Source organism: Phalaenopsis equestris, unplaced genomic scaffold (assembly GCF_001263595.1).
Source record: "Phalaenopsis equestris unplaced genomic scaffold, ASM126359v1 Scaffold001240, whole genome shotgun sequence".
In the NCBI taxonomy this organism is placed as follows: Eukaryota; Viridiplantae; Streptophyta; class Magnoliopsida; order Asparagales; family Orchidaceae; genus Phalaenopsis; species Phalaenopsis equestris.
In genome coordinates, this window is record NW_018165679.1 from 113268 (window position 1) to 132197 (window position 18930).

The window sequence follows — 18930 nt, forward strand, 5'->3', positions numbered from 1 at the left end:
TTTTTAAGAAAAATAAATTTAGAACATTTCGTGCTAACGTAATAGGAGATTGTCTTCAAGTTTACAAAGCGAGATAATACAGAACGTACAAGATAAACTACAGATTTTGATAAAACAATAAAAAGACAAACGTTAAGGAACTTCTGATAACAAGCTTCTAGAAGATTATTTACCATGCATTTGTACCATCTCTGAGTTAGACAAAATTTAATGTAGCATAAGAAACGAAGTGCAATTTCAAGTAGATGGGATGAGGAATGCCATTATTATGAAAAAAGAAAAAGTTTACATAGATAAGTTAGGACTAACTCGCCTGAAATTATGGCGACTCAATCACTATAAGGATGGGGCAATCATTCAACAAAAGAAAGCCCACTTATCCATTACATAGCGGAATCATACTACTAAATAATAAGAATCTCTTACTCCCTATATCATGCAGAGGCTCTTCCCAAAACCCTTCCACATCCATATTTGTTATAGCCTCAAATATGTACTTTTGATGAATTATATGAGGGTTCTGGTGGGGGTGGTTGTCGGAAGGTACAAATAAATGAGATGGAAGGAGGGAGAAAAGTGTTGATTCAGAAATACTATTGAAATCCAACGAGATACTTGATCATGCTGTCATTCATTGGAAAAAATCGACCTTGAGTTTGATATTAGATGAAGCTTCTTCACATTATGGGTTATCAAAATGCTCTAAGTGCAGGCATGGCAAAACCTACTATTATACAAATTTGATATAGACAAAAGAAAAAATAAATTTAAAGCAAATGAAAAGAGGAAATTTATGATTGTGAAAGGGGAAAAACTGTGAGATAACGGAGATTTACTTACCCAAAACTATGGCAAGTCACTCACCCATGAAACTCTCCAAAAAAATATTTCATATGAAGACTGGAAATTTAATTTTTCGTGTCTCTGGATGCATGAGACCTTGTAGCTATACAGCTAGAGTGAAGAAAGAAGAACTCATTTATAATTAAAGAATTAACTAAATGATCTAAATAAAAACAAGAAATAAATGAAGAGAGAGAATTTGTCTATCGAAAATCTCTCCTTATCTAACAAAGACATTCCCATATAAGGAGATATTTTCATACTTCCATGCATTAAAGAGAAGAGCAAATATCCACAATACCTCTCAATCCACATTGTAATATCAATTATTCCCAGCTTGGATTCTAAATTTTGAAAGTTAGTATGTTGTAAGCATATCTATATTTTAAGGATTTGTTGTTGTGTATATAAGCTACATGAGTCGTTCCTCTATCTTTATTTTATTGAAATGATGATCGATCTCAACATGTTTTGTTCTGGAGTATAAATATGATTCTTTGTAATGCTTATGGCAACGTTTTCGTAGATTTTCATTTCTTCCTCTGTGGGATGGTTATGAAATAAATCAATATGCTCATGGAGAAATTGATATCTGGTTATATGAGAGAGGTAATGAGCATACCAACTAACTTTGATATCCACCCCTATCCACAAGTTTTCCTTCTTTTGTTTCCACTTCTATTGTTTAATACATAAGTGCGTGAGTCAATTCACAACCAAGTATCCATGCTTCTTTTAATAGATCTAGAACATGCCTTTTTGAAAAATCAGAAAGTAAATGGCTGCTTCCTTGGGCGGGTCGGTCGACCATCCACCTATCATGGAAGATTGAAATGAGAGATAACTTTAAAAACTCCTTACAACTTTGAAAACTCCTTGATTAGTTTACCATCTTCATTTTTTTTCTTTTTGTTATTATATTTCAGAATTATTTCCTTCTAGAATTTAGATTTGATATATTTGGTATGTTTATAAATTATGAGAGATTGGTTTACCTATATATATGATCCTATATGAGAATAATGAAGTGAACTATTTTTTCCTTCCCAAGTAAGTTCTAAATGGAATCAGAGTCGTAGCCCTAGATCCTCTTTTGTTTTCATTCTCGATCACGATCACAGCCATTGCTCACCTTGGAAGTCAAGGCATGTTATGGCCTCTTTACAGCTCCATCTTCGATCATGGTCGCAGCTTGCGGAATGGACACAATCCTCCTCATGTACTCACTGCCTCGACGACTTCATCCAATGAGCCATAGAACCCAAAAGAAATCTATGCTTTTCATGCCATCCTCTGCATCTCGATTTGTTTTCTTTATACATTTCTAGTGACGAGATTGCAGCATTGTTGACCTCAATTTTGTAAGGACTCATCTCACCCACCTATACAAACTTAAGCCCCCAACTCTTCGATTGAGTGGGTTTAGGGTATGACTAAGTAATAATCTCTAGCTTGATCACCAAAGGATATACATGCCTTAGGTGAACATGGATTGGTAGTTAAGGGATAGATATATCCTAAATTATTCAAAATCAGTCTAAAACCCTAGGAGCTTTTTCATGAGCCCTAAAGCCTGACAAGAGGGTCAAATTCACTTTGGAATGGGGGTCTACCGAAATTGACCTTTAAACTCACCAAAGGTCTGTCTAACCCTCTTCGACCCTAAAACTCAGACCAAAGCCCTAGTTTGTCCTTTTAAGCCTAAAAAGGGATGGAACTTTAGGATGGTCGATGTGAATCAAACAACGCTAATTTGACCTAGATGGGACTAAATTGACCATTTGGTCAACCTAACCACCATAGTCAACATGGTCAACATTGAACCATATGATCAACCCATTGACCCTACGATCAACCCAACCACCATATGGTCAACAATAGACCATTTGGTCAACCTGACCACCCTTGTCAACCCTTGATCAACATGGTCAACACTGGACCATATGACCAACCCATTAACTCTATGATCAACCCAACTACCATATGGTCAACCTGACTATTTTGGTTAACCCGACAGTCCTTTCCTGGGCATATGAATAACCCATGGACCATAGGAGCAAATTGATCACCTTATGGAAAACCCCATAAAAATACGGTCAATTTAACCCTTACATGGTCATCATCACCGTTCTGGTCAACCTATCACTATGTGGTCAACTTTCTTTTAATTAATTAAAAGAAGGTTTTAAAAGGTCCATTTGGCCCTAAATTAGGGTTAGCCCATAGGCTTTAACTCATGGCCCATGCCCATAACTTAGGCCAATGGATAAAAATTTGAATTAAGCTCATGACCCAACTATTAATAGGTCATCCATAACCCTAACGAACGCAGCAGGGAATTAAATGACCTATACATTAATAAATGCAAATAAACTAAAAATCAAAATTAAAAAGTGGGGATGAGACAAACCTAACTACCCTTCTTCATACTTGGTACTACGTTCCACTAAACCCAAGTCTTCTCAAGCTTGAGACAACGTAGATTTCTGTCAAACCCATCCACCACACCTCCACTCCTCCACAATGCCCCAAAGCCATGAATTTTCTCCACTTCCTTCATTGGAGCCACCATGGCCAAAGCTTTCAAAAGAGGGAATTCCCACCATAACTCCCCCTCCTTATCCTTGCAAACAGCTCAGAGGAATCAGAGTATTCTCCTCAGGCCAACCTTGCCATATCCAAGCCCCCCATGGACATTAAAGTAAGAAAAAAACTCCCCAGACAACCCTCAACTCTTCTGCCTCCCAACAGAGAAAACATTCCTTAGGACCTAGGCAACAAAAACCCTCTGCCCTTAGCTCAATATAGCCACCATGAAACCCTAATTTTACCATTGAAAATCAGGATAAAATTCGGGTTCGACATTAACCACCTCAAAACTCCAATTCAACTCTCTCAAAAGCTTCCTAAGACATCTACGACCCTTTACCAATCAAAATTATTGTTTTGTGATGCCTCTAACCTATCTCAAGACCAAATTGAGCCACCATTTCATATAGCTCATATCTAGGCTCGATTTCAGATCAAATTGAGCTAAGGAGAAGCTGTGTAAGGTCAAGACAATTGTGTTTGTCAAGCTTAATTGAGGCCACACCTCTTGGGATAAGGTATGGATCGAAAACCCTAAAAATTGCTTCGGGTTTGGACATTTGTGAAAGAAATATGCACAACATGCTTAAATAACCATATGGATGTGTTCTCGGTTAGATGAAGTTTTAAGAACAAATCCAGTGAGAATCCATAGAGAATTAAGGGAGATATTGTGATTTGATCATGAACGGTCATTCGTTAATCGTCCTATGAGGACGATGAACCGATGTCGTCCATTCCGTGTATCGAAAATGAACGACATCGATCGAGTAGAACCGCCAGGATGTCCCTAGAAAAGAAACGAAATTGTGGGCCAGCTCGAACGACAGCGTGGAAAGCGCAAACAATCCAAACATGTGGTGCAAGCTTTTGGAGTTGCCAAGGATGACGGGGCACCACGTCGGATAAGTAGTTAATTAAGTTTTATTTTTTGAATTAATTAAATCAAGAAAATCTTAAAAAACTTCAAAAAAATCATATCTCTGCTTAGAAAAATCAAAAAAATAAACCAACAATATCTCTGAACGGAGTGAAAAGAGGAGAAAATATTAAAAATAAAATTGAAAATGAATGACTTATATTTAATTTTTAATTAATTAAATAATCTCTGAAGTATTTTTATAAATCCAAAAATTATGGAATTTACAGGGATTATTCCACCCTCCTTGAGAATATTCCATGATTTTTCCAAGATTAGGGGATGTCCCTAAAGGGAATATGACAAATTTTGTACCACATTTGCAAATATTTTGAAAAATAATTATGAAAAATTAGAAATTTGGAAATTGGTTAGAAAATTTAGAGTAATAAACTTAAACCCTAAAAAAAGAATTTTCAGCCTTTAAAAATTTAAAATGAAAATTTAGAAACCTACAGGTAAAATTGTAAATTTTGAAATTTACACTTTAAACCAAATTGTTCCCAAAACTTGGTTTAAACCATTAAACCTTGATTTTAAAGGACTAACAACATGGTTACCCTTGTTAACCTTGTGTTTGACCTTAATATTCTAATGTTAGTCTAAATGAAATCTAAACCTAGTTTAGGTTTAACCTAACCTAAGCTTGGAATGATAAATTATACATTAGACTTAACCAAATTAGGCTTATGTCTGTGGCCTCTCAGGTTTAGGACTAGCCCTAAATTGTTGGGTCTAGACACTTTAGACCCAACCCAAATCATAAACTTTAGGTTTAAACCACATTAGACCTAACCCTAACCTTTAAATCTAATCTAACTTAGACTTAATCCTGAACTTTAGGTCTAAACCACATTAGACCTAACCCTAACCTTTAAGTCTAATCCAATTTTAGGTTTAAACCACATTAGACCTTTAAGTCGAACCTAATTTAAGCTTAAAACTAAACATTAGGTCTACACTATATTAGACCTAATCCTAAATTCTTAAGTCTAACTTAACTTAGACTTAACCCTACATGTTGGGTCTAACCACCTTAGACCTAGCATAAATCTTAAGAATTAGATCTAATCAACGTGAACCAAATTGAAACCCTAAATCTTGGGTTTAACCATTTTAAACTCAACTAAACCCTGGGTCTAACCCACATTATACCTAATCTAAACCCTAAAATTTAGGTTCAACCTAGTTTGAACCTAACCCTAAATATTGGGTCTAAACCAATTTAGACCTAATCTTAACCCTTAGGTTCAACCTAAATTGAACCTAAGTCTAATTCCAAACCAACTTAGACTTAACCTTAACCCTTAGGTTCAACCTAAACTGAACACAAGTCTAAATCCAAACCAACTTAGACTTAACATTAACCCTCTAAGTCCAAACCAATTTAGACTTAACCTTAACCCTTAGGTTCAACCAAAACTGAACATAAGTCTAAGTCCAAACCAACTTGGATTTAACCTTAACCCTTAGGTTTAAACTTAACCTAGCTCTATGTCAAAAACAACTTGGACTTAACCTTAATTGTAATTAGTTTTAATCTAAATTAAACCTAATTAATTTATCTTAATCACATTAGACTTAGTTAAACATTATCATAATTAGGTTTAACCCCAATTAAACTTAATTAATTTACTAAGTCTTATCACATTAGACTTAGTTAAACCTTAATCTTGATTAGGTTTAACCTAAATTAAACCTGATTAATTTACTAAGTCTTAATCACATTAAACTTAGTTAAACGTTAATCCTTATCTTAATTAGGTTTAGCCTAAATTAAACCTAATTAATTTACTTAAGTCTTAATCACATTAGACTTATTAAGCATTATCCTAATTAAGTTTAAACTCAATTATACTTACTTAATTTACTAAGTCTTAATCACATTAGATTTAGTTAAACCTTATCATAATTAGGTTTAACTTAAATTAAACCTAATTAATTTACCAAGTTTTAATAGCATTAGACTTAGTTAAAACTAAGTCTAAGTCTAATTAGGTTTAACTCAAATTAAACCTAATTAATTAAATATGTCTCAATCACATTTGACTTACTTAACTACTAACCCTAATTAGGTTAAACCTAAATTAAACCTTCAAGTCTAACATACATTAGACTTAACAAAAAATCTTTAGGTTCAACACACATTGAGCCTAAATCTTTAAGTCTAACATATAATAGAATTAATAAATGTAAACCTTAGATTCAACCCAAATTAAACCTAAATTAAGATAAACCATATGTTCAGCCCAAATTGAACCTAAGTCAATTAAACATTAAGTTCAGCCCAACTTGAACCTAAGCTACGTAAACCTCAGGTTCAGCCCAACTTGAACCTAAGTCAACCAAAACTTAGGTTAAGCCCAAATTGAACCTAAGTCAACCCAAACATTAGATTCAACCCAAATTGAACCTAAGTCAACCTGAACCTTAGGTTTAACCCAAATTGAGTGTTTGTCAACCTAAACCTTAGGTTCAACCCAAATTGAACCTATGTCAATCTAAACCTTAGGTTCATCCCAAATTGAACCTCAATCAACCTGAACCTTATGTTCAACCCAAATTAAACCCAAGTAAACCTGAACCTTTGGTTCAACCCAAATTGAACCTGAGCCAACCTAAAACTTAGGTTCAACCCAAATTATAACTTAGGCTCAATGCAAATTGAACCTGAGCCAACCTGACCTTAAGTTCAACCCAAATTGAACTAAGTTAATTTGAACGTTATGATCAAATCAAATTGAATCTAAGTCAACCTAAACATTAGGTTCAACCAATATTGAACCTAAGATAACTAAAACTTAGGATTCAACTCAAATTGATCCTAAGTCAACCTAAATCATAGGTTCAATCCAAATTGAACCAAATACCAAACCTTAGTTGTAACTCAGACTAGACCCAACCTTAACCATAGTTCATCCTAAATTGAACCTAACTTTGAGTTTTGTGTTTAACTCAAGTCTAACTTAGTTTAGACTTAGGGCAACTCAGCCTAACTCGGGTTAACCCAATTTAAATGAACTATCGAGTCAACCAGACCTAACTCAAGTTAATCCAATTCAACTGAACCACTGGATCAACCCGACTCAACTCAGGCTTATCCAATCCAACTAAATCATCAAATTAATCTAACTTAACTAGGGTTAATTCAATCTCCGATCAACCCAACTTGAAACTCATTTTCAAACTTGATTTGAGACTTAGTCTAACTAAAGATTGATTTAATTCAAACCTACAATAGACCTAATAAGTTAAGTTTAAATTAACTTCGACCGCGTCTAGGTTTAATTTAACTTGATTTAACCAAGGATATTTAACTTGGATCTGTCTAGTTTAACCTGGTTCACTTCTAAGTTAATCTTACTTGATTTAGACTTGACTTAGTATAAGTCAATTTAAGCTAAGTAGAACTAGTTTAATTTTGATTAAACTAGGTTAACCTGGGTCAATCCTAAACTTGATTCGGAGTCGACTTAAATAAGTTTGAAGATAATCCCAGAGAAAAACAACCTGATTCAGGTTAACTCGGATTATTATGAATTTCATCTTCTAAATATAAGCGGTTGAAGGTCAAGGAGGGCTTTTATTTGAAAGCAAAAGCATATTTAGCCTTAGTTAGGAGTAATTTGTGCTAAATTACCAAACCAACCTAAATGAAGTGATATAAAATTTACCTTAAAAGACATTAAAATTTAAACTTAAACCCCAAAATAAAACCAGGTTTAAGAAGATATTTTGGAAGAGACAACCCTTGGTTGCTAATTTCAGTCATTCGTGACTAATTAAACTGCAAAACCCAATGACTCCGGGACAACAAAACCATAAGATCTTGACTGAGTCATCCCAAACAAAGTAAATGCAAAAATAACAAAAATTAATCCATTAAGAAGTCTTAAGTAACCTAAAATTTTCAACCCCTAAAATTTAAAAAAGACATTAAAACTTAAATGAAACCTTAATGAACAAATATCACTGAACGCAACTTTAGCCCAACTTATTCTGATTTACGAAGATATCATGGATGACGCAATCTGTGTTTGCTGACAAGAATTTTTCGGTCATAGTAGGTTGACCATTGCTCAGGCTAAGTAGACTAGGGTGTTCCGATGACCCCGGGACGACGGAGTCATAGACATCTTGACCGGGTTGTCAAGAAATAAAAAATCAACAAACAAAATAAACAAAACAAAAAAATGTTTTTTCCTGCTAGCTTTGTTTTGCGGGGGTACTGAAGAAAAGGCAAAATTCATCGCAAATGCATCCTTGATTTTCTTTACATGTTATAGAGTATGTTAACTCTGTTTTACGGGATGATCGTTCTAGCCACTCAAAACATTGGCCAAAAAGATGAACCACAACTAAACAAAACTCTAGGATTGTTTGGTATCCACTACCCTTTGGATAGGACTATGACATTCCTTTCATTGACATCATCTTTGAACTTTTCTGAGAACAAATTTAAACCTTAATTGGAAGTTTTCTTAAGTAATCATGAATTATTTAAGGTGTAATTAATTATAGGGACTTGTCTCTATAGAAAGATGTAAATCTCAGAATAGGCATATCAACCTGAAATCTCTAGTAATTAGCTTTAGTCATTTATGAAATTCATATCCTTAAAACTGATAATGCAAATAACTATTTCAATCCCATTCTCGGGTCCTATATTTCAAAAGATGGAACCATTCACACAAGCTCGTGTATTAATAACCCACAACAAAATGGGATTGCTGAGAGAGAGAACATACATCTTCTTGAAGTATCCTACTCAATTATGATTTCTCATCAAGTTTCAAAATATTTTTCGAGGGAATATATTCTTACTGCAACATACATTCTCAATTGAATGTCTAGTCTGGTACTTAACTTCAAAACATCTATTTATGCTTTGATGGTTATCCATCTACACATCAAAGCTTTCCTTTCTACTATACCACTTATAATTTTTGGAAGTGTATCATTTATTCACATCCATTACTAAATTCGCACAAAATTTGACTCTAAATCTATTAAGAGTATTTTTTCTGGATATGCCACAAACAAAAAGGGGTATAAGTGTTAGTCTTCTATTACCAAGAAAAACTACAACTTCATAGATGTCATATTTTTTGGAAAGCAATCTTACTATCCTAAACCTAATGTTCAGGATGAGAGCGTAAATGAATATAAATTGTGAGATGCACTTAATGACATCTACACAGCCTCACTACCTACTCCACCTAGCCCTCCTATCCTGGTTGAGGATGCCCAACCAATCCAACCAACTCAGCCTAAAGTTCATAACTAATGAACTTTGTGTGTACACAAGAAGGAAGAAACCCTCGATCAGGTGACAGACGACTTGCAAGAATAGAATTGTTCAAAACAAAACCGGAGTCTACAAAATATGAGTCTAGTAATCATGAGTTATCCCGTTCCTCTTCTAATGTGGGTGACAAGGAAAGCAATATTAAATATCAAATTTAGTAGTATGTAGGAAATGGGAGTTATCATCATACTATAAAGTTTTTGTTTATAATTCTCATCCTACTCAATTATGATTTCCCATCAAGTTTCAAAATATTTTTGAGGGGATATAATCTTACTGCAACATACATTCTCAATTGAATGTCTAGTCTTGTACTTAACTTCAAAACAACTATTTATGTTTTAATGGTTATCTATCTCACATTAAAGCTTCCTTTTCTACTATACCACTTAAAATATTTGGGTGTGTTTCCTTTATTTACGTCCATTACTAAAATCACAAAAAACTTGACTCTAACTCTATCAAGAGTATTTTTCTTAGGTATGTCACCAACAAAAAGGGGTATAAATGAGCCTTCTATTACCAAAAAAGACTACAACTTCATGGAGGTAATATTTTTTTTTAAAGCACTACTACTACCCTAAATCTATTGTTCAAGATGAGAGTGCAAATGAATATACATTTTTATATGCACTTAATGACATCTACACTACCTCACTACTTACTCCACATAGGCCTCCTATCCTAGCAGAGGATGTCCAACTAATCCAACTAACTCAGCCTGAAGTTCATAACAAAGAACTTTGTATGTACACAAGAAGAAAGAAAAACCTTGATTAGGTGAAAGACAGATTACATGAATAGAATTGTTAAAAAAAACCAGAGTCTATATTCACCTGAAATTTCAGGTCAAGAGTCTAGTAATCATGAGTTATTCGGTCCCACTTTTGCTGTGGGAAACAAGGAAAGCTATTTTAAATATCCAATTTATGAGTATGTAGGATATGGGAAGCTATGCTCATCCTACAAAGTTTTTGTTTATAATCTTGATATTGTGCAAATTCCTAAATCCATTCATGAAGATCTTGATATTGTTAATAATAATAAAATATTTTATTGTTATCGTCATACTTGTAATTTTATCGTCCCATTAGTAAAAGGGAAGTTGAAGCAACTTTAAAAAATACAAAGGGCGAAAAATCAGAAGGACCTAATGATATCCCTATTGAAGTGTGGAAATATTTAGGAGATTTGAGAGTTTCTTGGCTTACTAAACTCTTTAATATTATTTAAAAACTAAAAAGATGTCTGAAGAGTGGAGGAAGAATTGGTCCCCATTTTTAAGAATAAAAGGGATGCAAAAGTGTATGCAAATCATAGAAGAGCTAAGCTAATGTGTCATACTTTAAAATTATGGGAGAGACTAATTGAACATAGGTTAAAACGTGATATAAAGATTTCTCATGATCATTTTGGATTAATGTCAGACAAGTCTACTATGAAAGTTATACATTTATTGAGAGGTTTGGTGGAGATGTACAGAAAGAGTAAGAAGGATCTACATATGATTTTTATTTATGTAGAGAAGTCTGACGATAAAGTTCTAAGTGTTGATATGACTTATATTCAAGTCATTGAAATTATGTATACTAAACTTGTTACTTGTGTTCGAACAGAAAGAGAACTGACCAAGTATTTTACTATTTCAGTTGGATTACATCAGAGATCGGGTTTAAGCACAAATCTATTTGCTTTAGTTACGGATGCTCTTACTAGACATTCATAGGACGATGAACCTTGGTGTATGTTTGTTGCTGATGATATCCTTTTTGTGGATAAGACTAGAGAAAAAATTCAAAAAAAAAATTTGAATTATGGAGGTCTACATTGGAGTCCAAAGGCCTTCGATTGAGTAGATCTAAGACTAAATACATGAAATGTAATTTTAGTAGTTGTAGTTCTAGTGGCAAAATTATAACTATAGGTGATCAAATCATTAAAAGGTGTGAATATTTTAGATATCTCGGATCTGTTGTTCAAAGTGATGGCCATATAGTTAAGGATGTTATTAGTAGAATTCAAGTTGGTTGGCTAAAGTGGAGGAATGCATCGGGCCTATTGATCGGGCCTATTGTGTGATATCGGGCCTATTGTGTGATAGAAAAGTACCACTTATAGTTGTAAAAATGTTTTATAAGATGGTGGTGAGACATGCAATGTTCTATGTCGTAGAATGTTGGCCTTTAAAAGAAAAGCATAAAAGAAAAGTTAAGTGTTGCTAAGAAGAGAATACTCGGATGAGTTGCTTGATACATAAAGATAAAATGCAAAACAAATCTATCTGTGAAAGGGTTGGTGAGGCTCCACTGGCACGCAAAATTAGAGAGAGTCACCTGAGATGGTTTGATCACATAAAACACCGACCATCTGATGATACGATTATGAGAGTAAACATATTAGATTTCACTTATGTTAAGAAAGGAAGAGGTAGACCTACAAAAACTTGGGCATATAGCATATAAAATAAACTTAATCTATAGAATTAAATGAAAAATTGACACTCAATAGGACACAATGGAGAAAAAAGATTCATGTTGCCGGCCTCTCTTAGTGGGATAAAGGCTTGTTGTTGTTGTTGTTGTTGTTGTGGCTACTTGTTATATGAGATCAAGGTAGCTTTATAGATAGAGGACTAAATTTACCACTTGATTACAATCACAGATCAACTTGAGCGTTTATGAAAAAGAAACCAACCAAGTTTCAATAATTTCTCTTGATTTGAAACGTAAAAAAACCTTCTGATATAGGGAGATATTTTTAGATCCTTCCACACATGAATGGGAGATAGGAGAATATCAACATGATGTATTTTGTAGCTTAAAATTTAAACAATTGCTCGTTAAATCAAGTTGATGTGTATGCATTTGATGGTTGGAAAGTATAATTAAATGAGCGGGATGCTGAGTGGTAAGCGTTAGTTAGGATGTAGAATTAGAATCCAAAGAATAATTATAACCTTTTAGTTTAATTTTATATATCCCTTGCTTGCTCATGTTATTTTGGTATTACTCATCATTTTCTATGGTAATTTAAGGGTAACTGAGATTATAGCAGATGCCAAAAAATCATTGCATGTTGAAATAGCCTTCTTCTTGACCATAGGTAATGCATAAATGGCCCATCAAACAATATGGCTTAGCAGTCTCTAAGGAAGGATGCATAAAATTCCATTGAGAAAGAAATACCAGTCCATTGACCTTGTAGTCGAAGACATGGATTATGCTATAAAAAAATTTCTAGGATTATTAATCAAATTATATGCTAGAATTGCATTTAGTGCACCAAACAGTCAGACCTATATCATCAAACCTTAGAATACCACTTGTATCATAGTTAAATCCCAGACATAAAATAGGTGATTTAGAAAACCAATCCTATGCATAATTATTGGAATGAGGCTATCTTTAGTTTGTCATCCTGATAATCTTCAATCAATTAAGGAAAAAAATAAAGGTTAAAAAGCCCCAAAACCCTTTTGACCTCTGATGTCACAGAAGTTTTAATGTAGCACTCCACATTGAATTGATGAAGAAAACATTTACTGTTAAAGCATTCTAAATTCTAGAAAACAATACATGATTAATAAATCATCATAGAATAGAAATAATTTCAAATGAAGACATTCCAAAGCAATGCATCTTTGAAGTGAAGTTATTGATGCCTCAGAAAGAAAATACTAACCTGGAAAAATGTCCATCAAAACTTCCATAATGTAGTAAATGACCGAGGATGAAGCCATGCATAATAAACCAGAATATTTAGACCCACTCCACACCCACAAGAAAATCTGACTTAGGAAATTCACCTCTGCCTCAACAATGGTAAGATTTGTTTCCTGCAGATAAAAAAACATGCAAGAATGAAGAAATTTACAAATTAGTCATTATTCATTCATAGGAATACTAGCCAATCCACATAACTTTTCGTTACGATCACAACCTTTCAAACTAACAAATTAAGCACAATTTTCATGATTAACTGATTCAAAAACAAAATTAAACTTTAGATCCAATGTTATAACTTTATCTACAATAGACTTGAATCTGATATGTTGACAAATGCTTCTATGCAGATGGCCCGCTACATGCAAGCGAACTTACTACCAATATGTATCTTTACTCCTAAGGATTTGGATGTATATCAGTATCCTTCAAAAATAAAGGAAAAGAGGATTCAAAGAATATCAATTCCATGTAGTCGATCACATTGAATACCCAACATTGATCTATAGATCAACATTTACCAAAAAAAAAAAAAAAGTGCATTGTATGTACGTGCTTTTGATAATATCATATGTACCAAGCATCAAAATCTAGGGGACTTTACGACTTCATTTCAACATGTATTGGACAATGCGAACATGTCATCAAAAGGCCATTTTCTGTAATGAAACGCTTACTTGTGTAGCTCTCTAGAGGATGTAACAAAAAAAAAAAACAAAGTGATGAACCCTCAAGATTTCAACCAGAGATTACTTCTACACTAAAAAAAATGGTCCAATCAACTTTGCTAGTTATAAGTGACATATATCACAAAAGTCCCAATGAAAATTAAAACCTCCAATAAGCTTCAGACACCCCTAAAGATATATGACAAACCCATTGGCCACTGACAATACAAACCTATTGGCCAATGACAATGACCGAAAAGGGAGAGTATTGAGTAGTTAAAAAGTATTTAGCACACGAAAAAAAAAGCACAAGCTGCTTCATAGAAAAGGATAATAAGAAAATGATACTGCAGGAAAAGCTAGAGAAGGTTCAAGAAAGAGAATACAAAAGAAACTAGTTGAGGATAGAGAGGTAAAAAAATTAAACTAGGGAAGCCACAATTTCTTGGTGGTCCTGCGATTCCACTAGCATACACTAATTCTCAAAGTTCCTAATTGGAAAATCCTATACCATATCTGCTTCTTAAAGTCGGTTAAGTCTCACAATCCCCTTTTATGAGGCTTAGGTGGGGAACTCAGGTAGAAGGAAGAATAAATTTAATGTCAACTGGATAATGAACCCTAGATGAGGAGCATCTTGTAGGTTTTCTTCATCCTTGATCCCTTAAATGTGTTTAATTAGAAACAAAGGAATTGAAGAAAGTAAAACTTTTGAATTGAAGAAAGTTGGGCTTTAAGAGAAGAAAGAAAAAGGAGATTAAAGAACAAAAATGATAGAAAGTTTTCTTATTCAAGTGCTTAGGCAATGTAATAGCAGAGATACTTCAACTGATAGGAGCGGAAAAGGAGAGAATAAAGAGTAAGGAATCTTTAAAGTTCAAGTGATTGTTTAGTAAATGTGATGTCCGCACTTTCCACACATAATTTGAACCATACACGTGTTAGAGAGTTATCAATTTGCGCTAGCACTAGTAGTAATTATCACTTGAATTAAGAAACTAGGCCATTTGATGTAGATGGCTTAGCCCAAGAACAAGTATGAGGGCTCTCAGTCCAGACTGGTCAACTATCTACCGTTCCTGCTTCCCTAAAAATGTCTTTGTACTTTTCACTCAAACGCAAGAGTCCACTCATCATAAATAACCTCATTTCAGCTCCTCTACAATTAACACCCACCAAAACAATTACTAATAATCTTCTAGCTAGTACTTCCATCCATCGACTGACAACTCATCTTCAAGCCATGATTTCTAATAAATGCTTTACCCCTGTTCAATGCTTCCTTCAATACCCTGGCAACTGACCTTTATATAACTATCTCTTATCTGGCAAATAGCAACTAGTATCGCCTCGCCGATTTTGTCTCCATCCCCTCTAGCAACAACTCAAGTAATGATTCTAAACTCGTTAAGGAAAATAATGAGTAATTATGTATTTTTAATAGACTCAATTAAGCTTGATTATTTATTACTAGGAGATAATTAAAAAATTTGAATAGTGGTTGAAGCGGTGTTGTAAGATCTAGGGTTTGTTAAAAACTAAGGAAGCTAGTGAATCAGAGTTTTAGTACAAGTTTCTAAATAAAACTTTATAACATGGATTCCTAAGTTTTACAAGGTAATAAAGTATGAAAAATATAGCATTTAAATTTTGAAATATTAGCTTGCTAATAGTGGTGATTTTAGTTTAATTGGATGTGTGGTGATTTTAGTTTAATTGGATGTGTGTTTAGAAAATCATAAATTTTATTTTAGGGCTAATAGAGTTACAGATGAATCAAACTTAGTTAAAATGTTAAATAAAAGCTTGCTCAAGCTCAAACTCATTTGTTAAAACACCGATCAAGTATTGCCCAATATCAATATGGGTATATGTGATAGCGTTGAAGTTCGATTGCTTTAAGATCATGTTTCTTTAAGCTTAATTAGAGCTTAACACAAGTCAAATTGCGATTATTGAACTTGTTTGGTCAAAAAAATAAGCATCATCGATCCAAATAATGAGCCATGCTATTAAGCAACTTACTATCAAGTCAAATGAGCCTTATCAAATTTATGAAAGGGTAACACTATCGATTGGCATGTTAGCCAATCTTATGTGCCTTATCAAGCATAGCAATCAACACATAATCAAGTCTAAAATGAGACTTTAACTGAATAAGCTACTGAATAAATGAATATTTTAACAAACATAAATAAGTAAATTGTAAACATAAAAACATGAAAGAAAATAAGGAGCATTTTATCATTTGAAGGGCTCGGACTAGAATAACTATGACCAAAAAAAATTTTCAATTAATGATGTTATCCTTTAGGCATAAATTGTCCAACTAGTCAAGATGCGCAGTATGCAATGTGGGCGAATCCTTTTATGAATTGAAAAAGAAAACTTTACACAATTTAAGTATACAAGCTCCTTTTGGGGTATATAAATTATGAATATAAGGATATCTATTGCACATAGAAAATTTGTAAAAGAGATGGAGGAGAAACAAGAAAGAAAATATCGTATAGTTCACCCATTTTGCTTATTTCCCGAAAATATATCTATAGTCATGGTCTGCAATTCATCGGTTTGCAAAAGTAGTTCTTAAGTGGATACTTGAGTTCCATCAGATATGTCAAATTTTGGATAAAGATCTTTAAATTTCAATGAAAAGTTATGATCCCGCACTTATTCACTTACACCATATCAAGAAACCAATGTAATAGTTTGAAATACATTTTATTGTTTATGGTGAAATAGTCCTTCACAAAAACCAAAAATATTTATATCTTAAAATTAATTGTTCGGGAATGTTTATTTGTGAGCTTTCTAATATACTTGATGGTAGCTAATGTCTCCATTATGAAAAACTCCTTTAATTTCCATGCATATGACGAGTTCTACATTTTGCAAAATGAAGAGCAAGGTTTTTCTCAAACTCTTCTGCAAATATTAATTAATATAATACACATCACGAAGGCCTAAAACAATTGATAGATTGTCTCAGCTAAAATCTGTAGATCATGGGCTAACTTCATGAAATAATTTTTCTACAATGTAACGATAAGGCTACATACATCAACCACTTTCCAAAACTTTTGAGTTATACCAGAATTTTAACGAAAAGGCCAGTTAGTCACAATAGAGTTGCTCATCAAAGCAAACTAACCAATCACGAACTTGTAGCATTGACGAGGACAAACGAACTAGATGCAACATTTTTTACTCTGGAGAATATTCAATATCAGTTAACTTACAAATTTAAGACTGGACTCCCGCAATAAGGGGAAAGGAGAACAGAAACAAAGGAAGACAACCTTCAGACAGCAGTGTGGAATATGGAGATCTCATGGTCGTTCTAATGACCAATTTCCGTAAGATAAATTCCAATGTTTCGAATTTATAAATAGCCTCGGCTAAAGCTGTCTTCCAGGATCGTAAAATAGCAGGAATATCGCAGGAATGACAAAATGCACGAATCCTATGCCTCAAAAGGTTTCCAACCATAGAATCGGATACAGTATAGGCGTAGACAATTGCTTGATATCATCAACTGCTAGACTCATCATATGCGGGGCTAAGACAAGGAGGAGAGATCATAGTTCTTTCTAAAGGTATAATCGAGATTTACTCTTCATTTCTTTCGTGGCTAATATACCTCCGAAAAATCAACAACCACAGCTCCTGGCACTCAGCGATCAAGAGAGTGGGATCTGGGGCTAACCTTTGGGGGTCGCTTCCTGGCATAAGACACGGAGAAGATAGTCATCCGGCGGGGCTCGTCGCCCAACTCCACCAACAGTGGGGAGATCTCGCCGGCGACGTCCGGGTCGTTCACTTTAACAACATGAACCCCGCTACTGCTTCCACTTCCTCCTATTTCGCCGTTTCCAATATCGACCAAAGCCATCGCCTTGCAAACCGACCTCCCTGCCCTCTCCCCCGGGAAAGAAGTCAGCCAACGAGCTTCCGCAACAAATGTACCAGTTCGATAATTTTCCTCTTAACCGCCAACAATCAGCTGTGGGACTTTTTTTTCCTTTTTTTTTTTGGGAAAAATTATGAAGTCAAAAAAAAATTATTTCCGGACTTCAATAAAATCTTAACATGTGCCATCTGTAAGCTGTGATCCTTCTACATAAAAGATGAAAATTTATTTTATTTTAATGAGTGACCCGGCCCAAATAAGCCATTGTTTCGAAATTCTATTTAGTTTTTTTGTGGGGTTATTGAGGTGTTATTAATGTTTATTGTGATGTTATTAGGGTGATATTATAGCAGTTGTAGTGATATTGTGAATTTTTCTATGATTGGTGTTATTGAGGTATTTTTGTAGTGTTATTGAGGTTTATTGTGGCATTATTTGTTTGGTATTGCGGCGTTTGCGGTGTTATTGCGGTATTTTTGTGAAGTTATCGTTGTTATTTGGTGTTATTGTGGTTTTTTGTGAAGTTATTGAGGTTGTTTGGTGTTATTGTGGTTATTTGGTGTTATTGTGATTTTTTTGGGAGTTATTAAGGTGTTATTGAAGTTTATTATGGTGTTATTTGAGTAGTATTGCGACAGCTATAGTGTTATTGTGATTTTTTGTGGTATTATTTGAGTGGTATTGCTTTTTTTTGCTGGTGTTATTGTGATTTTTTTTGTTGAGTTATTGAGGTTTATTGTAGTGTTATTTGAGTGATATTGACATGATTGTGGTTTTTTTGTGATTTTTTTTTGTGTTATTTGAGTGGTATTGTGGTTTTTTTTGGGCTGGTGTTATTGTAAATTTTTTGTTATGTTATTGTGTTATCTGAGTGGTATTGCAGCGACAATGATTGTATTTTCAAATTGTATTGTTTCAGTATTATTGCGATAATATTGTGGTGTTAGTAAGGTGTTATTTTGGTTTTA

At 33.8% G+C, this 18930-nt stretch overlaps 1 protein-coding gene across 3 annotated transcripts in view; it reads right to left on the reverse strand.

Moving 5' to 3' along the window:
* The window catches only part of LOC110033624, a 74770-nt gene extending 56730 nt beyond the window's left edge, over positions 1-18040 (reverse strand). For all 3 annotated transcript variants that reach the window (XR_002294968.1, XM_020737665.1, XM_020737666.1), the window contains exons 1-2: positions 17759-18040; positions 13341-13494 (exon numbers count right to left, since the gene is read on the reverse strand). Coding sequence is in view for 2 of the 3 variants with exons in the window: in XM_020737665.1 (XP_020593324.1) it covers positions 13341-13494; positions 17759-17944 (340 nt within the window). In the remaining variant the exon portion in view is untranslated. The remainder of the gene's footprint in view (positions 1-13340; positions 13495-17758) is intronic.
* Positions 18041-18930: the final 890 nt, after the last annotated feature.